This window comes from Apostichopus japonicus, chromosome 20 (genome assembly GCF_037975245.1).
Source record: "Apostichopus japonicus isolate 1M-3 chromosome 20, ASM3797524v1, whole genome shotgun sequence".
In the NCBI taxonomy this organism is placed as follows: domain Eukaryota; kingdom Metazoa; phylum Echinodermata; class Holothuroidea; order Aspidochirotida; family Stichopodidae; genus Apostichopus; species Apostichopus japonicus.
The window spans coordinates 14,258,156-14,285,194 of NC_092580.1; the positions used below are offsets into that span (position 1 = coordinate 14,258,156).

At 36.9% G+C, this 27,039-nt stretch overlaps 2 protein-coding genes across 9 annotated transcripts in view; one reads left to right on the forward strand and one right to left on the reverse strand.

The window, feature by feature from the left end:
• The window catches only part of LOC139961970 (FYVE, RhoGEF and PH domain-containing protein 2-like), a 119,259-nt gene that overhangs the window by 74,293 nt on the left and 17,927 nt on the right, over positions 1–27,039 (forward strand). For all 8 annotated transcript variants that reach the window (XM_071961722.1, XM_071961725.1, XM_071961727.1 and 5 more), the window contains 12 exons: positions 2,743–2,833; positions 3,309–3,359; positions 4,399–4,457; positions 6,163–6,303; positions 8,103–8,198; positions 9,074–9,172; positions 9,883–9,972; positions 10,301–10,420; positions 11,144–11,272; positions 11,762–11,890; positions 12,342–12,499; positions 14,525–20,665. In XM_071961722.1, coding sequence (XP_071817823.1) covers positions 2,743–2,833; positions 3,309–3,359; positions 4,399–4,457; positions 6,163–6,303; positions 8,103–8,198; positions 9,074–9,172; positions 9,883–9,972; positions 10,301–10,420; positions 11,144–11,272; positions 11,762–11,890; positions 12,342–12,499; positions 14,525–14,591 — 1,230 coding nt within the window. In that variant the 3' untranslated portion in view covers positions 14,592–20,665. The remainder of the gene's footprint in view (positions 1–2,742; positions 2,834–3,308; positions 3,360–4,398; positions 4,458–6,162; positions 6,304–8,102; positions 8,199–9,073; positions 9,173–9,882; positions 9,973–10,300; positions 10,421–11,143; positions 11,273–11,761; positions 11,891–12,341; positions 12,500–14,524; positions 20,666–27,039) is intronic.
• On the reverse strand, positions 25,343–26,584 carry LOC139961335 (histamine H4 receptor-like). The gene has a single exon (XM_071960472.1). It carries the CDS (start codon positions 26,582–26,584, stop codon positions 25,343–25,345), a length of 1,242 nt encoding a protein of 413 aa, XP_071816573.1.

Here is a 27,039-nt window from a genome sequence, read left to right on the forward strand (position 1 = left end):
TATATACTCTTTGTTTTCAAAGCTCTTTGCCAATTGTGCAGGATATTGAAAATACACTTCTTGTTTCACTTTGAAACCTCTCCATGGAAATGTATAGTGATGTGGGTGGTGGTTGTTGGACTGATCGTATGTCCGATCAAATGTCTGATCGTGTGTCTGATCATAACTGTAAGATATATATTTGTTCTAGCATAACAGGAGACACTAACTGTACACTCATTGGTGGATATGCTAGAGATAAAGGTATTCAACAACTTCCCCAAACAACTAAGTAAAGTCTTATTCCATTTGGGAGATAGCACAGATTTATAATGTTACTTCACACGCAAGGCTGAAGACTTGATCAAGTCTAAATATGACATCATCAAGCCACATAATGTACTTCAATGTTTCGTGTTTTGCCTTAATTTATATACAATGTTTATTTTCTGTAAATATTTTGGAGACAGAGTTTTCAAATGCTTGAAAATGAAGAAACAGTCTATACATATAACATGTTCTAGTGATGGCATTAGTTTCATAACACTTATAACATGTTTCCTTGAAAATATGAAAAGAATAAACCAACATAAGATCAAAGTAAAAAGGGTTCAGATCCTTCTGTCACTACGACAACACAGATTTACAAAATGTGACAGCTGCCAGAATCAACCTTTTCAAACTAGGATATCCTCCCAAATGGAGCCAGATATTTCTTAGCTGATTAGTTCCTCACGATGACCTCTGCCAGATAATTCAAAGGTGACGGTCGGGTTGTTGTCTGTTAGTAGTTAATATAGTCGTCTGTTTTACGGTTACATCCTGACATTTAGTCACAAAGCAGGATTTTAGGAATAAACAGCTGACATTTTACCTGCCATAAATCAATTTCTGTTTCTGATTTTGTTTATTGCATCTTGGATTACAATCCCAGTAAGTATTATGTTGTTCCCAAATCTTTTATACAACATCTATGTTGCCGAAATTTTGCAGACTTTACAGAAATGAGGAAACAGAATCAGGGGAAACTGAAAGTGTTATCCCCAGTTTGGCATAGGTTACTTCTCCAAGGCATGTACTAGGCTGCAAATAGTTTTGCCTCAATCACTCGGTTGAAATGATACATTTTTTGTTTCAATTTTTTATAAATTTTAATTTAAAAAACAAACAGTTTGTATGGTACATTTTTTTCACAAACTTTTTAAAAACACTGTATTTACTATATTTATCTACCATTTATAATGCTAACAGTCTAACCTCTCTATTTATTATGTGTATTATTATTATTATTATTATTATTATTAAAGTAGTTATCAAACAGTCCTCCAAACACTTCAAGGCCCTGTTTTTCCCCAGATGACATCAAACTGAAAAAATGAAAAGAAAACTCAAAAGTAAAATAAATGACTTTTCATCTGGACTGAGTTTCATCATTAATAAAAAAAAAAATGTCAGTTGATTTAGATAATTTGCAAGATTTCATCAGCAAATTTTTTTTAATTAGGGTAGTTAAATGACTCAGACGTGAGTGTGACGTGGTGTCGCAGTAAGAGTGTCTGCTCATTAAATTTCAAATCCTCGCCGTGAACCTGATTCTCTCGACCTTTTCAAAATTGTTCTGCTTTGCAGTGTTGTTGAGTCTTCCGTTATTAATCTTCCGTGGGTTTGGGATCTCTGGTTTGTTTAATGTGGAAATGGGTTTTTATTTTTCTTCTTTCTGTTCAATGATTTTGGGACAACTTTGTGATGGGGGGGGGGAGGGGGTGCCTTGTCATTATGATGTGCATGCAAACTCGTAACACTTTTGACAGAAAACAAAGGTCATTTGAGGTCATCAGACATTGATACCTGCAAGGTTATAAACATGATATTTTTCAAGAAGTGGAAGTGTTACCAGATGTCACTTTTCTCTTCCCTCTAAATGAATACAAGATCTCTATGGTTTTAGGTGAGGGTTGGAGATCATTGTGTTCAGCAGATGACCAAAATATGTGAAATTCTTTAAAGCTCATCTATAGAGATGTGGATGCAAAGTGGCGTGGACGGGGTGAGATTGGCCGGGGTGGGGTTGGACTGGGTAGGGTGGACGGGGAAGGGTGGACGGGATGGGTGTTATTTGCTTTCTTTGTTTGTCAGTTCTTGCTCCTTTCTTTTTTTTTGTTTTTTCCTTTCTCTCCATGGATTTATCTTCCACAATTTTTCTTGTTAAATTTTCTTGGTAGCCTCCTCAGTCATTAAATATATCTTTCCACTGTATGTCATACTCTGTGTGATTTAATATTACCTCTCCTCATAGTATTTAACGTCAGTATCGATGTTCTTGCTGTTATGTGTTAACATAATCTCTCTCTGTAATGCTTCCTGGATTGATGGATTGAATGAAATAAAATCGAACCGATCGAATCAGATATCTCTACCATAGCTCGGACAGAGGTTCTGATATACTTCCGTGCATTGACTGCTCTTATGAGCTGCAGACGCTGTACCATTTAATGTCAATGCCTCGAAATCAAGAGGAAGTGAAACTTGGAAACCTTGCCCTACGACAAATCAATAAGTGAACTGTTGACAGATGCCGCAACGTTGATATGAGGCTTTCCTACAATACTTATAAGGACATGGTTGTTTTCCTCTTTGCCAGGGTGGGGGAGAGGGGGGACCCAAGAGTCCATTTGAAGAATGAAATGAACACAGGTTATACTAGAGTTGTGCAATCTTTACACTTTATGTAGTTTATTTGCAGACTGTCCTTCTCTTTTACAGCAAAACGAAAAACGCTGCAATGGCCTAGCACTAGAACATCACATGCTTGAACCTGTCCAAAGAATACCCAGATACGAGCTGCTATTAAAAGGTGAGTTACATTTCATGTATGGATAATGTTTGGTATGGATAACTTTGTCATCTTTTCGTCACAGAAAAGTACAGCACAATGTGATTTGAGTCTTTAGCATTGGGTGAGTGTAATGCCCTTTTTTATAATATTAGGAACTTTGAAGATCATTCCATACCACTGACTTAGATTGCTAAAAAGGTTCCAAAAGTACTTTTAGTGCTGGTTCTAACTGTCACAGTTTGATGCCGGGGGGGGGTCGAGAATATTCAAACACCCGAAATTTAAAGAAAAAAACATTCTCACATGATGCATCGAAGAGCGTCTAAACAAGAAAAGAAACATTGAATATTGTAAAGTTTTGGCCTTTGAATTTCTTCCTTTCACTAGTTAAAGTATCAAACAAATGAATAATTTATTTTTCAATAATTAAAAAATTAATCCAGACAATCAAATTCAAACCATTAATGTTTTACCTTTTATTTGTTCATTGCAGAATACCTCAAGAAACTTCCTGATGATTCACAAGACAAGGAAGATGCTTTGAGTAAGCTCATTTTTTTTGCCCCAAGGTTTGGGAAATAATGTTTCATAAAGACAAACCTCTCATCAACCAAAGACAAATATGTTAAAGTTTAGGAATCTATCTGAGCAAAACACTAATAAAATTATCCTGCATATGCAGTCCTCTTACTAAAATAAACTAGGTTTCTATTCCTCGTGCACCCACGTAGTGTAGTCGTTGTTTTCCGGACTCCACGTAAAAACACATACGTGGGGCTTCCTAGATAAGAATGTAAATTGTACAGTAATTGTAATATTTTTCTTATTTTCAATGGACTGTAAATAAAGTTTGTAAGATGGAAAACATGAAACCCAGAGTCTTTGGAGAAATTTGAGATTAAAAGACTTTTTTTATGGGAGAAAGGAAGACGGTATTGGGACCGAGTCATACTTGGATCTGTTCCTTCAAATTTTACCATTTATCTACTTTATCAAACTTTCCCTATTCTAGCCGAAAGAATTGAACTTTTCCAGTTGTCATTGCAGACATTCTCCCCTGTCTGTTTTTTCTTGGGGGTGGGGGGGAGTAGAACTCAATTATGGTGTGATATGCAACATATTTCTTAAAGTCTGCTTTCAGGTAGTTTAAACCCATGTACTTAAGATCCTGGCATATTATCTTTGGAAAATGAGAAAATATGAGATGATTTTTAGAAGAGACAAATTGGTTTGAATAACTCGACCGACTGAAGCAGCGGTCGTAAACAAATCTCAAAAAAAGAAATTAGTTTGTTTTTGGTTGAATTCATCAGACAGAAAACAAGTTCTGAACCATCCAGCTCTTTTGTTGAGCTGCTTGATTCCTATCAACTCCATAATTGCGCCAGAGTGACTTTTCTATATTTGACCAAGAGCTACAGACTCTTCATTGAATACAACCAAGAAAATATTACAGAAGGGATGAATAATGGAAAAAGTGATAGTCTAAGTAATTAAATTCCAATTGTGTATCTTTTAATGTCTTCATCTTATAATAAATAACTGATGCTACCTTTTTGTTCATTTCCCCTCCCTCATCACAGAGGCTTTAGAAGTTATTTCACAGGCAGCTGAACATTCCAATAATAGAATGAAGGTTATGGTGAGTACCAAAAAAAATATGAAATATGAAAATAGTTTGTATGATAAATGCATAGATTTATCATTTTAATAGTAATTTATAAATGTATGAATTTTCATTTCCCAGAGATGTTTGTTCACTTCCCCTCATCTCGCCTTCTTCGAGTGTCAAGTGAAAATGGTTCTGCCTTTGCTTGTCTTTAGATGTGTAATGGGAATCGTAGAAAATGACAATCGACCTCTTTCGTGATTAAGTTAGAATCTTTAAACATTCTCTTATGGTTTAAACCGCAAAGAACCGTGCCGGTCTGTGACAATACTGCTCCCTTTGTTTTACGCGCGAGTTCATCACCCAAAATATTAAATCCAGAGATTTAATATTTTGTTTTATTTTTAGTTTTATTTTAAAATATTCAATCGTTAGAAATTTGGTTTACTCAGATCCAGTTCAATCATAGACGCATTCTGTACATCCTATTTTTTTTATTTTTAAAACATATATCCACTCTGCTCAAAACTGTTTATGTCTTCAAAGACCGAGAATTGCAAACAGATTGTGACTCTCAGATTGAACTCGGTTTCCAAAGTTGCACCATATTGTGTAAATTAGTTACTGCCTGGATTTGTCCTGGCAAAGCTGGTTGGCTGCCGGAGAGGAAGTGATCATATCCCTGTAAGGAAGTTACAGCCCATCAATTGTAGACTTTCTGTAGAGGTTGATTCATGCTAGTAGTGAAAAATAAGGGGGGAGAAGAAGGTTGTCTAAACAGAGTGGGGGGCGGTGATTTAAGGTATTTTTGTTTGGTACCCTGACGTCGATTTGACATTTGGAATGCCAATAATGGCGACTTTGCCAGAAGAAATTATGTTAGAAAGATTTATGACAGGATGTGTTAGTGAAAGGCCCCCTCAGAGGGAAATCGACAAAATATTATGGTCACGAATTTGTTTAAGAAAAAAAAAGAAAAAGAAGAAGAATATAAGCAATAGAAAGAAAAAGGAGAAAGAAAGATCATGGTATCATTTTGTTATTTGTTATAATTTTGTTATCATTTGTTATCAATTGATTTGTTATCATTGATTTGTTATCACTGATTTGTTATCATTGGTATAACTAAGTTTTACCTGCCTGCATGATGACACATTTTAGAATAAATTTGAAAAGGTGAGACAGTCTAAGGACAATTGAGATATCATGGCTATATGCCGACTTACAGTGATTAGTAGGCCAGAACACACTGGGCATGGTCTGCCAATGTGTTTTTAGAGATGACACAATTCTGTTTCCTGATGAGACACTGTCAGTGTAGAGCTGTGACAGTCCAGTTTTCAATCTTGTTCCTATTCTGAAAGAATTGTGGCACTATAAAACATTTTAGATTTCAGATGTCGGTTTTGGGATGAATTTAATAGGCACAGCACACATACCTAGTTCAGATGTGTATCTGCCATCGTATAAACTATTGCTCAAATTTGGTAATATGTCAATACCAGAAGATATATTGTTGCCCCCTTTCAGATTTCTCTGGAGTGGATCGTGGGCCGGAGGGAAGGTTGGGTTTAGGGGGTGTAGTTCTAAATTGGCTATAGTATCAAAATGTCAATACTGCAGCAAAAGAACCAGAAAATATAGTACCACAGAATTCATTCACATATAAACATGTTATTGTGTTTTGAGGGAAAAACAAAGTTTGATCATTTGTTATGTTCCCATGTTTTTTTTCCAGGAGATGATTGGTAACTTGTTCAAACTCAACGCTCGCATCGACGGGATGGACATCATAGATCCAAGTCGGAAGTTACTCAAGGAAGGGAAACTGGAAAAACTGACCACAAGAAATGACCTTCAGGACCGATATATATTCCTGGTTAGTGATGATAAAAAAGATGAAATGGACAAAGAAACATTCATAGTAAAGGAACTTGAAACTCGCTGGATTTTTATAGTCACAAATTCCATCTCTAAGCCCCACCCCCCCCCCCAAAAAAAAGACCAAATGATGATCATCTATATCATTTAAAACTAGACTAAAAGATCTAATTCAAACCTTTTCCACTGTCATTATCAACATTCTATCTTCAGGTTTATATGTATTAATTTAACATGAATTTACAAAATAGTAGGTTAATTAGTAAGTGTGTCGTATGTTACTTGTACCAACCTAATGATATACGATTAACACAGAAGTTAATGAACGACATAATACAAAACTGTGGCTGTTATTACATTTGAAAAGAGCAAGCAATTTTCCTTGGCAACAATGGGATTCAAAGTAGTGACCTCGGGGTCACGGGGTCACTGTGCTCTGCCAACCAAGCTAAACAGCTCAATAGTCTCTGCCATTCTAGTAGAAGATATCTTTTCTCCTTTCAAATTTGATATGCAGATTAAATATGCAAAAGATCTTTTTTTTTTAAATACCTTGAATTCTGTTTTTTTTGGGTTTTTTTTAAATTCTGTTATTTTGTTTTGAGTCAGTTCGAAAAAAAAAGTCAACTATAGTTCCAACCTGGTAAAGCAGCTTGAAAGATATATGAACGTTTATACAAGTATCAAGCTACAAGGCCAGTTTTTTTTTCTTAAAGGGAAACAATGTTTAGGAAAGAATGTAGAAATCCACCATCCTCTGTCATCTAAACCCCGTAGATTAAAATGATTTAATCCCTCTTGACTTCAGCTTCCGGGGACTTAAATATCAGTTGATTCCCAAAACTAAATAAATCTTGTCACTTTCATGCAACGTAACAGATTAAATCAGTGACCAATATCCCTGCCCTGGACACTAAAACACCTTTGAAGTGGCCATGACAAGTTTACTGCGGCATGTTCTTTGATGTTATGAATTTGAGAAGGAAATGAGAGATCATAGAACTGCTTTGTTGCAAACAGAGAAAAGGCCGCAGTAGGTTGTCCATAGAGATGTCCGTAGTGTATCTTCTCTGTATATATAATCATCATATATTGACAGGCACTTTGCCAGCTGGTATTGAGCCATCAGTTGTGTAACCGCCTGGAAGTATAACCATGGAGTGCCGTTAACCACCTGCCATGTGATGTATAGTGACAACCTTTGCCAAAAATCAGTTTACATTAGTTATACTGTATGGAACTATAGTGTTAGTCCAATTCAAAATCTGATGACATATATCATCTTTTCTCAAGTCCAACCCCCTGGACTCTTGCCTCGACGACCAGTATTTTGACATCCTTAGCCTAGCCACTACTCATAAATATCTAAGACTTATTAATCTCCCAATATATATCCCCCCCCCCCCACTCCACCGACCAGTGATTGGCGGTTAATACCACAAATTGAGCGACTGAAGTTAGCAAACAGCATATCAGTTCTACATATTTCTCACCTAAAAAGTTGGTAATTTGAAATTGCAAACAGAGTTTCACAATGTTGTACTTCTTTATTTGCAATTAAAATAGGCCCCAACCAGTGTTGAGTAGAAAACTTGCATATGAAGGCGCAAAGACAAAGTTTAAAATCCTGGAGACATCTCAGTTATTTCCCATACTTCACATGGCTTGAACATTGACATCAGAGTACTAACTTTTTATTGGAAATACAAATTGAAGCAAAAACTGTGTTATTAAAATGGTAGCACTAATGCATACGTGCACACATAACTTGTTACTTTCTCTTCCATCTTTCAACAGTTTAATGATATGCTCCTCTGCTGTGGTTATAAGAAGCCAAAACTGTCGAGCAAAACATATAAACTCAAGGAGAAGCTGGATGTCGACGGCATGCATGTATGTATACACATTAAAGGCATTGAAGACTCGCCCCAAACCGAGTGCCGCCCACTAAAAAAGTTAACTTTCCTTTGCTTGCAAGTGATTTTTTTTCTAGACGCTACAAAATGCTGAAACGTGATACCTTGTTATCTTTTATCTGGACCTAAGATGTCCATCGCTGCTATGTACACTGTGTATTGGGCATTTATTGACTGTACACTAGTGTCTAATTACCGACGGTAGCAAGCTGTGTGTGTATTTTCTGGAATCGATGGTAGTGTCTAACACTTCTGTTACACCTCATTCGAAACTAGGTCAGATTACCGGCATCAAACGTTTCTTTGTGCACGAGTCTTCACACCTATAAGAATCATTCATGGTATCATTAACCACGCTGTCAACACGTTGTCTGTTTAGTTTCCGTAGTGAAGTGACAATCAACACCCCGGAAGGAGAACGTATTCTTTGTACATGCAAATTTCTTCCACCAACAAAACAATTTGTGACAAAGTTACTTTAGACTTAGGCTTAGTTGAAAATTTGGTGCATATTAATAGTCAGTACTGAAGAGCTTAAAAATGGCTATACTGCCCCATAAAAATCGCCTGTTACCTATGGTAACAGCTCGGTACGTAGCAGTAGTATATGTACATTTAATATCGTCGTCGATAATCTCTTACCGACAATTTGTTGCATCATTAGAACTAAATTGCAGTTACATAAGACAACTGGGTTAAGTAGATAATCCTGCCGATCGAACTTTAAAATGGAATTTTGACACGCAATCAGATTTGATTTAATGATGATTTACAGTGTCGAGAATATATTTTAATTGAAGATGTAATTTGTCATTGGTTTCCTTTCTCTTTCTTGTCTTGTCGTTTGGATAGGTTCTCGATAGCGTAGGCCAGAGATTTCAGATCGAAGCTGCTGGCGTGACCTTAGAATTTCAAGCTGCCTCAGAGGAAGACAAGGAAGAATGGTTACAGGTGTGTACAACCAACAAAACAAAAAACAAAAGGAGAAAGAAGGAAAATTGTGATATCTTAACGAGAAAGTTAAGACAAAGCAGAGCGACAGGAACTCAAACCTAACCATTAAGCCATATAAAAGACATTATGATTACATCCATGAACAAGTCTCAACTTAGTGAAAACTGACATAAAAACATTGCCAGTTTCATTTAGAAGAAATCGTAAGGTTTGAGTGTCGATCGATCGAGGTGCTAATCTGTACATATGGTGCACACATCTCTCTTTAGCAATGAAGTCACCTTTTTTCAAAGGTGGGGAAAAGTTTCATGACCAAGAACTAATTACAACAAAAATTGATTACCCATGAGGGAATGTTCAAGAAAACACTGTATCTAATTGGTTTTTGGAACTTCTATATGTTGAAGCAGTGTTCTTCAGTTTAGGTATTGTTTATGTGATAAAATACACATCACTGAAGATATCTTTCAATTAAATCATAGGTTATTTCCTTTTCAGGAGAGAGTGGACAAAAAGGACGTTAATTTCTGATTTATTTTGTACCCTATCTGCTGTAAACTTGCATATTGCTACCACAACTCGGGTTGATGGGTCGGTGATGTTCATTGCACAGTTCCTTCAAACGATTAGACTTATAGTTCTGTCATACCTCCTGATATGGGTACTAAGGTAACAACATTAGAATCACTCTCTTTATCCAATCGCAGGCGCTGCTAGGTGCAGTCAGAGAACTGATTCGAAAGAAGGACACATTTAAGAACAACATTGCCGATGCTTTCGAGATAAGCTTTGAAGACGTAAGTATTTACGGTATGGTCATCTTAAGAGCGTGTAACAAAGTTGAGAAGTGATATATCAAATGGAAAATTAGTGAAGAAGCCATGCATGTATGGCAATGCATGGCAAAAGAATTCACACAGAAAAGACACAGAAGATAAATAATAGCAACATAAGTATGCGATTAAACGTGTGATTTCATCATGCCATGGAATAAAAGTTCGTCCTTCATTTCTATTTTACATTTCTGAATTGTTGGAGGCAGATTCTTTTCGATTCTCTTTTCGAAGGGAAACTAAATTGAAAAAGGTCCTCAATTTTCCGAGTGTCTCGTCCTTTCTCTTACAGCAATTAGGTAAGCAGCCACCGAATTATATCAAGGACGAAGAAGTCACCATGTGTATGAGGTGTGGAACGGATTTTGAAGTTCTCTTGAAGAGGCGTCACCACTGCCGGGCATGTGGATATGTAAGTGATAATAACAATAATAACAAAAAGACACTGTGTATTATCAGATGGGACAGTATACGCTGCCACATATTAAGGATTGGGTCTGAACCAGGGATGAGCTACGGGGACGTTTAATCCCTTGAGTAACCTCCGACCTCCTCCTGTAAAATGCGAACAAATCAAACGTTTAACCTTTTCCCCCATACGCACGGTCGCTTGCACTTGTGGTTGGGTGTAATTGTCAAAGTTTATAGAGGCAAAACGCTTGTCTGTGAGAGTCAGTTCAGCTTGAAGTTTTGTCTAAAATACTAGTGAGAAGTTTATTATTTAACTAACTTGAAATTGATTCTCTCTTAAAAGAATCTCCAGGGAAGCAAATGTGTGTTGTCCACAGATTAGAGTGGTTCCCCCCACTGCTTCCCCCTCACTGTCTCCCCCCACCCTTTTTTGTTTAGCCTCTTAAGAAGATCCTGCTAGGATCGAAACGTTAGGCCAACTTACTTTTACACATTCTCTTACACAGGCTCTCTAGTGGATAAGCAGTTTGCTAACAGTTTTATTTTAGATTGGTTCTTGTATGTTTTGGGATTCATTAAACCTAATGGCTGCAATTGGGAATGTATTGACAACATTGTAACAAGTTCAGTGCATAGTTCACTTAGTATTGAACAGAACAATGTTGATATATTACCAACAATTTCAACAACTTTTTTTTCCTTCAAATTATTTCTCTATTTTCAGGTTATATGTGGAAGTTGTAGTTGCAATCAAGTTGAAATTCCGTACGACAACAATAGACTAAATAGGGTTTGTAACCGATGCTTCCAGACACTGGGAAAACAGCCTGTCATTGACGATTTAGCCAGAAGGGTAAGCTCTTTGATTCAGGAGCTAAAGACTTTCAGACTTAATTTATTCAATTCAAATTAAGACAAATTTCCTACTGGTGGGGGGGGGGGAGTTCTCTTTTTTTCTTTCCTTGGTTAATTGACAAATCCCAGTTTCAACTCCAAGGAAGGCCTTTATAAAAGGGACTCAAATGATGTTGCATGCATTTTTTTCCCATTTTGTTGGGAGAGGAGGATTGAAGTGAGGGAGGAAAAAAGTGGGGGGGGGGGCGGGGGGATTGAATTTTTCTGATTAATCCGTTTTTAGCTGTCAATTGACGAGGACATTTCTTACACTGATATTTGCAAGTTAGTATTATTACTCGTAAAATTTTCCTCAAGTTGTAGATCTATTGCCTTTAACGAAGTAAATTAACAAACATTTAATAGACAAACATTTTCGAGTACAAATATATGAGTTTCCTGGAAGAATTCCCTTCAGTTGAATCTCCTTTCTCATTATTTTCACTAGTCCTTTGTTCCCAACCTTGATGAAACACGACACCATGCCACCTCTTTGCACCTCCTTCAGAAGAACTCGTGGAACAAATATTGGGTGACAGCCACTCAACAGGACCTCTTTGCTCTCAAAGCACCGAGAGTGAGTACAAATTAAAAAGCAATGACGTGTATGAAGCTTGACTCATTATTCCCTTCTTGGTGTCCTTCTCTGTCCTTCTAAACCATGTACCCCTCTCCCTTCCCTCCTGATCATTCCCAATATGTGGGTTTGTCTACTTTCCTTCCAAACATTGACCCTTCTTCCCCTCCCGCCCTCCCCCCCTGCACCATGTATGCACACTTATTAACGGCGCCACACGAGGTGTGGTGGGGGGGGAGTTGGTGGTGTGGCCAGGGGTCCCCCTCGCACACACCAAAGCTCTGTATTCATAATAATGCACGCTTAGAAACGGCGACGTGCAATTCCTTATTCTCGTCACTTCCACAGCATCTTTGCTGTCAGAGCTGTGTCACCTTTTTTTCTGCAAAAATTTATTGCCAATACACGCTCGAAAATGTAAATCTATGTCCGTGATTGTTTTTTACCGTAGGATGTCAGAGCTGTCCTGACACTTCCGGTCAAGTTATACGAGGTGAAAGAAATATCTGCTGAAGACGGTGTTCCCGTCGGCAAGGACTATGTATTCAAGTTGGAGCACGGTCAGACTGCTTACTACTTTGCCGCCGAGTCATTCAAAATCAAGTCACGGTGAGTGAAATTGTCTAGCTTGCAGACTGAGGGGAGTTTGGTCGTTTAGCGTTACCCATAATCTCAGAACAGAAAAAACTACTATTCTGTGTTTTGAAAGTTGAAGAAAACATGTAGAACAGACACAAACGAAATTAGTATGCCGGTCTAGTTAACGGTGTAAAGTACATCGTCGTCTTCCGACACCAAAAAATTAATGATTTAGAGCCAAAGACATATTGCGATTTGGTTTCGTTATTGTCTCATGACAGATTCTTTAAAGCGCTAATAAAGGAGATTTAATTGTTTAATTTGTCAGCTTAAAAGCAGGTAAAAACAGATGAGTATTTTCGGCCTTTTCCCAATATTTTTGGCCTTTTCCCCCTTCAGACATGTTTACACAGCTGAAGGGGGAATGTTCCTGTCATACCACAAACAAATTTACTGTCGGTGTCACTGAGCAATTAAGTTATATTCATCTCAGTGTATCGCTATGGAAACAAATCAAGTTTTGCGTAGGGGCCTTTTGAAAAGTCAAACAATGCAACAGCCTCACAGCTTTCTGATGTAGGACATCTGCTTTAGCCAATCAGGCCTCTTTTTTTCTACATCTTTCTGATGTAGGACATCTACTTTAATGAATCCGGCCTCGTTTTCTACATTTTGTAGAGACTTTACCACACTTCATTACACAAGTGTAGGTTGCTAGTAATTAATAGCGCTAGCAATTACTTGTGCAATTATTAGGTACTTTTTGCCAGATTTAAAATAATATCAGAAAAACAGGTGAGGCTCCATCAAGGCTATTTGGTTGGAAGTAAAATAATAACAACAACTTGAATACAGAACTACGTCAATTCTCTACGTCATCTTATACACATTGGTTTTTAATGGTTCATAAGTTTAAGGCCGGTTGTTATCAGCATCTTTATGTTCTACTTGAAATGTCTACAGAAAACATTAGCAAAGTTAATGTGGGTGATGTGATGATGATTCTGTTCATCGTCATCAAAAATGAGAGCAGAGGATATAGCCTCCACTTCTTCATACTTGTTAAAAATTCCCAAATCTGGTTATTTTTGTCAGCTGACCGTGCATTGTAAAACTGCATGGATAATGCACGGTAGACTCACTACTGGTCAATGAGTACAATTTGCAAGAAGAGAAAGTACCGTGGCAAGCTTAATCCCATAGATCATCCCATATTAAGCCATGTCACAGCAAACCGATCAGATCAAGTATGGTATAGCAACAAACCCCCTAGTCGTTAACACCCACTTGGCAAAGAATATGACCAAAATTACTCAGAAAGCCAAACCTTCATCCTGAAGTATACTGAACTATAGGGTTAGGGTTAAGCAGCCATCAAAATAGTAGCAGGATTTTATGAAAGAAACAATATTCAGACATTATTACAGCTGAAAGAACTAAAAAGAAAGAAATTACATTCAAAACTAAGGAATCAGAGGTTATTGAAGCCTCATAATAAATGCAATCAGTCAGTCTTCTTGGTGCTATTTGTCGAGTAATTAATCACGCAATCAAAAGCCAAAAAAGAGATACAGAACATAACAAAAACCTTGATGTATGCATAGGCAAGATGTATTGACTATTCCTGTCATGACTGTCATGACATGTTAGGCTATATGCTGGGGTACATTATCTTAATGATCAGTCCCTATACCTAGTACCATTACAGAACGTCCTTTGTATAATTCATGATTATTCACTGTACAATAGTCACAACAACAACAAAATCCCATAGAAACGATATTAGAGTTTGAGATTTATAGTTCAAGTTTATAACCTGTGTGATGGTATGCCATTGGTAGCATGCATGCACCAATCATAGTTCAAGTGGCGCTAAGACGAGGGACGGGAGAGGCTCCCTCCTTAACAGGAAGGGAATATGCAACTTTGTTAAAATACTGAACTTTTGAATCCTGCCAGTAAAACTGTATCATAACATACAAGTAGGGAAAATGGATGTCTATTGCCAACAGAGTGACAAACTTATTTTTTTTTTTTTTTTTTAAATCTTTACAGCTGGATGAAAATCTTATCGGACGGACTGGACGATGATTTAGAGAATGTTGAGAGTACCACATTATGACCTTCGTTTTTAGGGGACAAATAAATATCCACTGGATGAAACTCTAGTCAAAAGGAATTATTTGATGAAAAATTCCCTCGGGTGGGAAAGGAAAGACAGTCTTTAACTTATCAGCCATTCCTCTTTCAGAGAATGGTCCTTTGTATTTTTCGAAATAGGAAAATTGTGATGCTTCCTGATTTGCGGGACAATTCAACAAACAGATTGATGCGTTTGTATCTGTCATTGTTAGTGTATACTATTTTGTGTTTATATAAACCATAAACAGAACAAAATATTCCATATCATAGGAATGAAATCTTTTATGAGTAGATTGAAAGGGGGACAGTCTGCTACCCATATAGGTTTGTCAATTGGTAGCAAATTTATCTGAGATATTGAATTGTCCATGCTGCCGACTTAATGCAAGAAGAACATGTGAGATTTGCGCCGTGGTTCACATGCATTTGGAAACGATTGACAGAAAATGTAGATGAATTTTGTAGTTGACATCTGCAGGTGCTGTTCCATGGTAATAAGACTCAACGGACGTATCCACCAGAATGGAGAGTGTGGTGGCCAATTTGGCTAAGGCGTCGGACTCGTGATCCAAGGATTGCTGGTTCCATTCCTGCCTAGTTCATTTCACTGTGTCCTTGGGCAAGATGCTTTATCTCAATTGCCTCTCTCCACCCAGGGATTAAATGGGTACCTGTGGGGTAACTTGTCATTGTCTCTGGGACAAGTTATCATTGACCAGGGGTAATATAACGTCTGTAAAGCGCTTTGAGACCTATTGCTGGTATAAAGCGCTATATTAAAAAGCAAATATTATAATAGGTGGGATTATATATATATATATATATATATATATATATATATATAGAGTAGGTTGGCGTCTATCTTGGCACAGAGTGCTCTATGTCCATTGGACAGACCGTAATATATGTTGTCTGAGTTGTCTGAAGATCGCTATAACGCGTGAAACTCCGAGTAACAACTACTAGTGTTCCACTAGTCTCATCTAGTATCAACATATATATATATATATAAATGTATATATATATATATATATATATATATATATGTGTGTGTGTGTTTGGTGTAATTATTCTGTAATTAATAATATAACCTGTCTGTAGAAATGTCCCTTTCATACCTTGAGTTCATTTGCTTCAAGGTGTCATTTTCATTTTCTGTGTGAGAATACAGTGAATGCAAATGAATGAATGCATTCAATAAATGAATAGAATGAATAAATGAATACAATAAAATGCATACTATGAATGAATGCATACAATAACTGAATGAATGCATGCAATGAATGAATGCATACAATGAATGAATGAATACAATAAATGAATGAATACAATGAATGAATACAATAATGAATAAATGCGTACAATGAATGAATGAATATAATGGAATTTAAAGCTATGTTACAATTGAGATAAGGAATCAATGGAATCATGTAATGTATTGATTTTTTTATAAATTTTGATCAAATGTTTTCTAGTAGTGAAGTGATTTACAAAAAGAGGGAACTCTTTACTCTTGATCATCACTTTGTTTCATCAATACTTGACATAAAACGAAACAAAGAATCAAGGGTGTAGGAACCAGGGGGCTGGGGGGGCCCCAGCCCCCCCAGTGAAAAATATGGGGGGGGGCGGAAGTATCATTCCGCCTCCGCAAGTCAGAAACCCCTTTTTCATTTCCAAATGAGAAAAAAATCTCATTTGGAGCACCAAATTGCATCTAAGGCCAGGTGAAAATGCAAAATTATTTACAAAATGGAGTGGGTGTTGAAGTGTGCTATATTGCACCAAATTGCATCTGAGGCCACCTGGAAATGCAAAAAATTCCAAAGGGGAGGGGGACAGCCCCTCCCCTTAGACCCCTCCCCCAGGCCGGCCATCAGTCTTCAGCCCCCCCCCACTCAAAAGTACCTTCCTACGCCACTGCAAAGAATATTGGAATTATAGCCTCAGTTTAATATAAACCATCTCCAGTCCATCTGTTTTATAAAACAGAAGGTTTGCATGATGTCATCTTAAAGGTATTGAAATGTATTTGAGGCTAGCTGGAATATGCCAGCAAAACTGCTTTCTATCTGAACCAGTGATCTTCATACAAACACGGGGGGGGGGGGGGGGAAGGAGGGGATATCTAAGAGAACAGCTAGGTGTATTGCATTCCTGCCTGTCTCCCACCCTCTCTTGCCCCAAATACGCTAGTCACAAAATACCTCATTGTCAGTGTTGCTTTATTTTATAACAATGCAATATTTGAAAACCTAATATTCTTTCCTAATATTCCTATCAGTTATCAACTAAAACCAAGCGGCATATTTTGAACACAAGGAGAACTTTGTAAATTGTTATTGCATGATAGGGCTACTAAGTATCACCAGAATTCTCCTTTCAGAGTGGGAGGGGGGCGGTCGAGGGGGATGGAAGTGAGTTGGAGGAGGGAAAGTTGTATCCATTTCATGAGCTAGCTAGTAACTATATAGAATTATGCAGAGTCTTTATAGATTAGAAGATAAAGCTCCAAATGAGATTCTTCAAATAATGCTATGCATGATTTGGTGTACTAAGGGTATATATAGCATAGAAGGAAATATGGTTAATTATGGTTTGTTAATATTTCTAATTGTTTATTTTTTGAAAAATGCAGCATGAAATTGGTGTATGAAATCCCACCCATGAAAAATATTTTCTCCTGCAATACATTTTTGCCCACCAATGTGAAGGTGCTCTGTTGTTGTCACCAATACCTGGAATATCATAATTAATGTTCCAACTTTCTATACAGGTTTCACATGCATTTGGATTTTTTTTTTTTGCATCGATATTTCCCCCAAATATGGTGTAAATAATTGTTTATAATTGCATTTGATTTCTAATGACAGGGGTTAGGGGTTGGGGGGGCATTAAGACATTGAGAAGAGGTCTGTCGTCCACACAAATGAGCTTACCTTCTAAGATGTTCACATTGGATTATCTGTTTTGGCTTTGTGAGAAAATATTATGTAAATTTATGTAAATGTTTATTCTATTTCTAGTACTGTAAGATATATCTGCCTATTTTTCCCTGTTCGTGTTTTAAGATGCCTGAGAGTTAATGTGTTGTGTAATTGTTGATATTATGTGAAGTGCTATATTTATTCATATATATTTAATATACTGTAACAATATTTGGACATTTTTTGTAAAGATTTAAGACTACCTGCAAAGACAGCTTTGTCTTCAAGGCAGTAACATCTGGCTTTGCTAATGGTGAACATAAATTGGATTTTTTTTTAAAATTTTTCTTTATTAAAATCATAAAGGTAAAAATAATTTCTTCATAAAGGTGTCTGATAGTGCCAAAATCGTTAGTATGACTAATTTTAGGTTTTATTTTGCTAGTACATTGCAGTACATACCTCTTGTCCTTACCACACTAATATATTTGATATCCGATATTTGAGATAGCCAGTAGATCTAAAAAATAGTGATTTTCAGGGACTCAAAAGATTGGAAGGAAAATGATGTTTTGAAAAAAAGAAATAATCCTTTTTTTTATCGTAGAAGAATGTAAGAAAGATTAACAATTTGGGACTGGTCTTCTGGATGTCTGTTCTGGACATTTTCGCTGAACTAAAGCACACTGCACAGGATGAGCAGATGTCAGTTTATCACTCAAGTCATGTAGAATTGGTTCTACTGCAAGTTGGTGTATTTCAAATTTTGGAAATCTTGGGGGAAAAATCTGCTGTAAATTAAAGATCTAAATCTGGTCAGGTAGGGTATTGGGGTTATTGCAACTGTATTGATATTGTTGTGTAATTAGCAGATAAATCGTTCTTTGGCAAACTTGTCAGGGGCGAATCCAGGATTTTGAGAAGGAGTGGGTGTGGCTCTGACATTGTAGAAGGAGACTCTCATGTGAGGGAGTGGGGGGGGGGAGTTGGGGGCAGAAAATGAGAAATGGTGCATTCTGAGTCATATTTATATATTTGTCTGTCTATAACACTAGCCATTCATGTAAGGTTGTGTTAATAACTACTTGCTGATAGCACTACTATGCATGGGCTTGATAATGTGTGTGTTTGTGGAGGGAGGGGAGGGGAGGAGGGGTGTGTGTAGTGAGCTCTCCCACATGCATATTTGATCACGTTCAGTTAGTTAGACAGGAGTGGTTGAATCATAATTCGTAATTATTTTAGCTTGTTCTACAAGACATTGAATACTGATAAATGGGAAAAAGGTGGAATACAAAGTTGTTTCATATGATGTGATTGTTTGACTACTTAATTTGATTTGATTATTGTCATAATGTGTACATTTGGACCCAAAAATGCAAGTGAACAAGGTGTGTTACTAAATGTGACCATCTGATCCATTGTTGTTTAGAAAATATGGAGTATCAATTTACAAACTTCATAATGTTATGTAATTATAGAAATATATAAATAAATATAGCAAAATGTATTTAGGGCACACATATATATATATATATATACAAAATGTATTTAGGGCACATATATATATATATATATATATATATATATATATATATATATATATATATATATATATATATATATATAAATATAGCAAAATGTATTTAGGGCAATTGCAAAACTTTAAATATAGGCCTCATCTCACTTAATTAACTTACACAGATTTTTGTATTGAGATGGTATAAAGTGATTAATTATGTATAAAACAACAACATGTCTTGTAGATTTGGAGAAGAAGAAATGATAATATTTAATACAGGACATGACTTGAAACTCTCCTTTTTTTTACTGGCCATTTCTTTTTCTTTCTTCTAGAAATTATGACAACGTTATTGAAAAAGTTTAGTAGTTACACCCAATAAAATCCATTTATGTACCGTAAATTTTAAAGTTCAATAGCTAGGCTACTACGACACAAGTTAATTGTGATAGGTTACGAAAATATCAAATGGGGTATTATTTATTTCAGCGTAAATAATTCAACTATTAACTGCATGGCTGGTTTGTAGTGTGAAGTTTTCTGTCTCTCAAATAACACTTTAAACCCAACATACGGTATGCGTTTCGATTTGGTCTTGTTGGTTCCACAAAATACTTAATATAATTTCCGACCGAAAATTCCAACTGTCGTATAAGTTATCTAACTTCGCTTCCTTTGACGTTGAAGACGTACACGTCAGTAACTAACAATGTTAAATCTGTTATTATTATGATTCAATATTTATTGTGATAATTCGTGGTATATTCCACGTGGATGTCATTCTACCTCTGTTAATGATTGTGTCTTGAGAATGACGAATTTATGTCTCAATTAGTAACTTAGTTAATTGGGTGCTGACTATACCATCATTTACTGAGTGACAAGACGTACCAATAAGGGCTTCTTCTTCTTTTTCCATTTTTTGGCTTTTTTCTTTTGTGTGAGAGGTAGCTCGTCAAAGATAATAGATTCCCTATTGGCAATTGAATTTCGACTAATTGTTAACATAAATGATAGAAAACATACGGTAAGCCTGCAATGGTCATTAGCGAATTCAAGTATGACCCGGGGGGTGGGGGAGGGGATAAAACACATGTTTTGTATTATATGTAGAGCATAAATGGTTAGTTCAAAGAACGAATACCTGTTACAGGCCTACACCTCATTGCTATTTTTTTTTTCTTGTTTTCTTTTATCTTTCTCCGGTGACACATTTTAATCCGCCGGACAACTAGTACAGCTAAGTCCGGTATAATTGCCCCCACAGACCGGTATGGAATGTTCAAACAAAAGCTAGATAACAAAGAACAATATGTATATAGGTTAGGCCTACTTTACAAGCCTTTCTAACGTACATATTTTAGTGTGGACAATTCCTCTTGCATTGATTCAACAGTAATGACCTACTACCTCACTATAAATCGGCCTACTTGGAGTTACTACTTGTACGCATGCGCGCGCGCACCATTGACCTGACACTACCTACCTTACCATACATTGCAGACTACAGAAACTCGACGACCGAGAGTGAATAATTTCCTTAAGTGAATGACATCTTTCGTAGCTAAGGATTTAGCTTTCAGTGGGCCGAATAGTGAATTACAGGTACTTTCATGTTAAAGTTATCCATTTAGGGGTTCATGATTTTGCCTTATAAAAATTCATTGGCGCCGCATGACATACACGTGCTTTTTCCGCATGTGCGCTATAGTATAGTACTACGGGCGGTATTGTACAATGTAAAATATATGGTAGGATAATAGAGCTACTGTTAGGCTATAATAAAGGTTAGACAATGTCATGAAGAGGTCAAAACAGCAGCTATAGGCTACCAGCGCATGTGTTTTAGTTAGGCTTTCGAATTTAGCAGCCTACCACGGACGGTATTGCACAGTGACATATATGGTAGGAGAGTAGAGTATACACTGTTAGACTCATGATAATAAAGGTTGAACGATGTCTTGAGATGCAAATAGGCCTACAGTAACCCAGCAAACACAAAACGTTATCATAACATTTTTAAAAGAGCCTCTAAATATGTTTTTATAACGTTAAATGTGGTGTTATAAAAACGTCGGCATAACGTTTTTATGAGATATTAATGTTATATTAATGTTTTAACGAAAAATGTTTTGAAATAATAGCCTGAAAACGTTTTCGTGACATTTATTACACCACAAATAACGTTATCAAAACAATAGACGAAACGTTTTAATAACGTATTAAAAACGTTTTTGTGTTTGCTGGGAAGCTACTATCGCCGGTAGTTTAATTAGGCTAGCGAATTGAATAGCTTGATTAACTAAGTTATAGGCACTTTTCCTTTAACAAAGCTAAGCTTAGGCTACTTGTTTTTCATTTGAACTTTTGAAGTGAGAAATAATATCTATCGGGTTTAATAAGGGCTTGAAGTTCCGTGACCGCTGGTGGTCCGACAGTGGGATACCGTCAATTAATACCCGCAGTTGACATGCCGCACCATGTAGGCCTACCCATGCACCGGTATGTAAGACTCTCATGTATATATGCCTGTGAGGGGGAAGGGGGGAGTGGCGGGTTCCTTGACTGTCCTCATGTTCAGAAAAAGAAAATGTTAGACGTGAAACTGCGTTCGGCCACACATTTAGGCTTCAAATGTAACTAAGCGGAAAGTTTTTTCTGACTTTGCAAGATTCGTGTTCACGTCTGCGAAGTCTAGTTCTTACATAGGAAAAGAAGCAGTGAAATATGATTTAATGAGACTACCAATTTACATTCATCCCTAAACCAGCCCTAATTCTGTAACTCAGTAATTTGCTATGACATTTGGACAACGAACTCTAACACATTCTTCAGTGCACACCCCGCCCCTGCCCCGGACACACACCGACAGTCATAATTTGAAAAAAGTCCTAGTGTATACAGAACATAAATATATAACATATAAATGTGCGTTACTAACTAATCTAGTTGAAAATTATTCAACATTTAAGTTTCGAATACTTGCTTAATAAGCACCATTTTGCATCCAAGCAACCTCCATTTTACCAATCTTCTCAAAGGGGGAGGGCAACCCTCTCCGCTTAAAACTTAAAGTGATTTACCTAATTCATTTGATGACGTAGGCTGCCCGGCATCATCTATGTACATCCCATGTATTGTACTCGATATTGTGTGCAGTCGCTTCGGTTGACTTGTACACTGTCATGCATTTGCCGAATAACAGCCGATTAGAAGTAATACATGTTGAGGATGCAAAGTACTGACAACTTTTTGAATTTAAATTGTCACGAAGCAGATGAAAATTTTTAAATGACAAGTTAGAGTAGCTGTATTTTGTTATAAAATGAAAAGAGATTTATCTGTTTTACAATCTTTAAAAAGTTTAACTTACAGAACCTCCGATATTATGAAACAAAAAGTTCGGCAAAGCCCCGTTTCTAGAATGCCTAACAATGAATAGCGTGCACTAAACGTACATCAGATTACAACTGCAGTACGGTTTAACCTAACTTAAATACTACGGTAGGATACTGTATATGTGCTCAGAATTTTCCCATATATCTTGCCAAACAACTGCGCGCTCATCCCCTAACACCTGTTTGTTAACATTTTTGGCACGTTTCCAAGAAACGTTTCATAGAGTATTCCCCATGATACACGAGGCACAGTTGATACACGCAGCCAAGATATCAAGCTATGGTCATCTTTATGAAAGTAAACCTTGTTATAAAATATGTTTTAGGCCACACGGCATGATTAACTAATGCTTAACATTATTTCCATGTTCTTGTAGAAAACGTTAAGTTCGAAAAATACAATTGGTTGTGTTTTTGTAGTTACGTGAGATCCGTAACAGACGAGGTGGTTAGGCTATTTGCTATACACTTAACTGTGGTAGGATATTATTTTTTCCGTATTTTTGGAAATTCTAGAAAATACTTTCTTCCCCCCCCCCCCCCCCCCCGCTTAACACTAGATGTGGTCTTACGGTTTATTCATAAATGGGTGTACTAGAGCCTTGTATACATGACATTAGTTGCATTTAGCACGATTTGCCAGTTTCGCGTGAATTTTTCGAAAGTGTTTTGCTGGATCTTTCGTAAAATTTGAAAGGTGTACCAACTTACTGTTCGTACACAATTGGTAATTTTTCTACTGATTTTCAGAGTTTTTTTACGATCTCCAATCGATACATTTCCTTTGATCATGTATTTGAACAACTATTACCAAGTCGAGTATTCGACCCGGTATTGTCTGGTCGGAGAGTTCAAAGTGATGGACAGGGATTGTAATCATTTCGATCGAACATGCATTGACTGGATTATCTGCGCCGCCGCTGTCGGCTCGATATAAAGTACACTTGTGCCGCGAATCAGGAAGTTTTCACAAAAGGATAACAGCGTTCAAGTTTATTTCGCGTAAACACGGGAATTGTTACGCGATTTTTGCCAATAATTTAATTTTCAGTTGATATCATAGTTTCGTTTAAACGTTCATAAGGTTTTATTAAACGTTTAAACGATGTTTCGTTCGTTTACACGTTTAAACGTGTAAACGGCACAGCACTAAATACATCCACAGACTGTAGGCTAATGTTATAATTTTACTACTAGCTATTACTAGTTTAGTAACGATTTTTCCTTTCGTGACGTCGTTCAAATATTATGTATCGAAAACGATACCGATTTATAGTTTCATTGACGTATCCACTTCACTTTATATAATGTAATCTGCTCATTCCATATTTGTGACCCGTTGTACCAATCAATCAGATAATAAACAATGAAATTGATCGATTCGTATACTATTATCATGGCATAATACATTGCACTCATTAATAACTTGTAAACTTGTCGATGTATTTTCGGTTTCAAGTTAAAGAGTATACACCGTCAAGATCCAAGAGTTAGTTATTTTGGTTCTTTTTGCAATGCACATGAATATACCTTTACTAGTAATGGTTGTACTTTATGCCCTGACATATAAATGAAGACGAAGGTGGTGGGTTGCAGGGTTTGGGGCAAGATCAAGTGCAACGGTTTAGAAGTGTTCCGGCAAACCCCGGAGGGAATAGTTAATCTAAATAACAAAGTTAGATCTGGAAGCAGTACAGATATGTTTCCCTCTCAAAGGCCCTTGTGTTAGCGAAAACACAAAAGTAACATATTTCACTATACCCAGGGGGGTTGGAAGCTTCCAAAACGTGGGGGGCGTTACAACATCAGAGGGGCACTTTCTCATTCTACAACCACCACTACGGTTATGCTATAAACCGATACACACCGGCCATATCACTTAAATATATATGATGTGTTAGTATGCTATCAATACTATTTATTGAGATTGTTTATTGTTCACCCTGCTACAAAAAGATATGGGATGCCATTTAAAAATAGCTTATACAGACTAAAAATAAATAATAAAACTATTAAAATTAACAAAGGCTTAAGATATCCAAAAGACAGTTCTTCATCAAAGGGACACATTATATTTGCCATTAGGGCACAGTTGCTACTTTGGAAAAAAGTGGGGGCACGTGCCCCCAGTGTCCCCCTCCCCCGGCTCCTACCCCCCTGACTATACCGATCCAAAGTATATATATCTAGTACATCACCTTTCACATTATTGCAGTTCCGCTCATCAAACTATAAAACACAAACCAACAAAATAAATGATGAATGCTGCGAGTTAACCATTTCGTGACATAATGGATCTCCTTTTGGTAAGTTGTCAGTGCATACTTCCGTGGTAACAGAGGTCAGTCTGGTTATGACGCAACTCTATAAAGCCGTTGTTGATTTAACGTTAATAGTCGGTAATCACAATCTCGGCTTTATAAACCACAAGAGCCTCTACGTTTGGCTTCACTTAAAGCATAGATTTACCTCGAGTTTATATTATTGACGTTTCTATTCGATATCACTCAACAATTCAGTACATTAGCTCAACTAGTTAACCAAGTATCGAAGACACCCCCCCCCCCCCCAAATAAGATAAATAAGTTAATAATAAATACATTAGTTCATAAAAATAATAAATAAATAATAATAATAATATATTTATTTGAATAAAATGGCGTTCACACCATAACTCAAAAGCGCAACATACTGATATAGTGTTACCGCTCGCGCTGGGTACGTGTGAACGTCGTGCAAATCGCTGCTTCGTGCAAAAAAAAAGTAGAAGATAATAAGCAAATAAATAAATGCATAAAATAAATAAATAGCAATAATATTTTCATTTGAATGAAACGGCGTTCACACCATACCTCAAAAGCGCAACTTACTGCATGATATAGTGTTACCGCTCGCGCTGGGCACTTGTGAACATCGTGCAAATTGCTGTGAGAAAACGTTTTCCCATAAAAGCGTAGAGGATTGGGTTGACTGCGGAATTCAAGTAAAGCGTCATGTAGAGCAAGTGTTGAAGTAAATCCATCGAGTTATACAAAGGAAAATCGTTTATCGCCTTAAAGAAGAAGTATGCGTGGGTTGGAATCCAACACGATAGGTAAATGATAACAAATATAATCATGTTTCTGGCAGCTTTCCACGCATTTGAGCTTTTCGTCGGGAGTTTTCTCCGGCTGAGCTGATCGTGTGACGATTCACTAACTTGAGAGACCGGCTCACTTACGTTAGCAAGTTTGATATTGTTCAAATTGATGGAATTTTCATCCGGAATTCCTTTCGGCAATGGAGGTGGTGATTTGTCACCTTCTGCAGGGGTAGGTGGTAACGGTAAACCGGTGCGTTGAACAGGTACCTCTCCACGAGTTCCCCTTGTGGCGTACAGGTGGTCGAGGAATTTTCTGACATTTACTCCCGTCTGATTATGGGGCAACGTCCCTGTCGTACCAACATTCATTTGAATACTGCGTCTTTTTAACATTCTTCTCATCTTGGCAAAGTGGAGTTGCAGTTTGAATAATATTATGCAATTAAGTCCCGCCAGGCACAAGAAAGGTATAAATATATTCATACCTAACATGAAGATCAGGTATGGAATGTTACTCTCACAGGAAGCGTTGTTTCGTCTGAGCAGTCCACGTACAACCAGGATCAGAGAGCAATATATTAACGAGAAGACCCATGTCGCAATGATGATCTTTATATTGCCAGAGTTGGTCCGTCGAAATTTGTAGTTGATCGGGTTGGTAATCAGGTAAAGCCGATCGAGACACATGACTACAACTGTGAATACAGAGGTCATAGTCAAAACATAACCAACGTAAAGAACTAGTAAGGATAACGCCAAGACGTTCTCGATCCCTGGTAACAATACTGTCAGAATATGATATGGTATGTTGAATAATCCAATGCAGAAATCTGCGATAGCGAGGTTTACGGTCAGTAAGTTGAATGGCAACTGTCTCACTTCATAACTTGACTTATAGGCTATGAAGATCGTTGCATTTTCGAGAAGAATACAGACAGCTAAAATTGAATAGAGTATAACCAGCACGGTGGTCTGGGAGGAGGATAAATTTATATCATTGATAGATTCCTTTTCGGAACAATTTGAGTTGTCCATAGCCTGCATCTTCAGTCTGTATATCCAACACTGACAATGTACCGTCTGGAGCAAAAACAAACCAACTTTGTGAGCTTTGTGACAAATCCAATAGCTTAACTAGTCATGCCGCATATGCTGCGTCAGTTTCTCATCAACTATAAAGTTAAAAGAGGATTAATGAGCTAACTCCTCTGTGTATTCATTAACTGCCACCTCACATGATCGTACACGCCAAATTTCGTTTCTTCCTTTGTGTAATGTAGTAATTTGGCAGTGGAATTAAACGTAACGAAGTCTGTGCAGTGTTTTTAATTTGATATACTACTATTGAAAGGCAGGATTCATGAAAGTTGTCATTGTTATACAGAACTAGCTCTACCTTCTTCTCCTGCCCAATGTTATATATATATATATATATATATATATATATATATATATATATATATATATATATATATATATATATATATATATGGTGTATT

Coding starts and splice junctions, on each gene's coding strand:
- LOC139961335 (XM_071960472.1), bottom strand. CDS start 26,584: ATGCAGGCTATGGACAACTCAAATTGTTCCGAAAAGGAATCTATCAAT.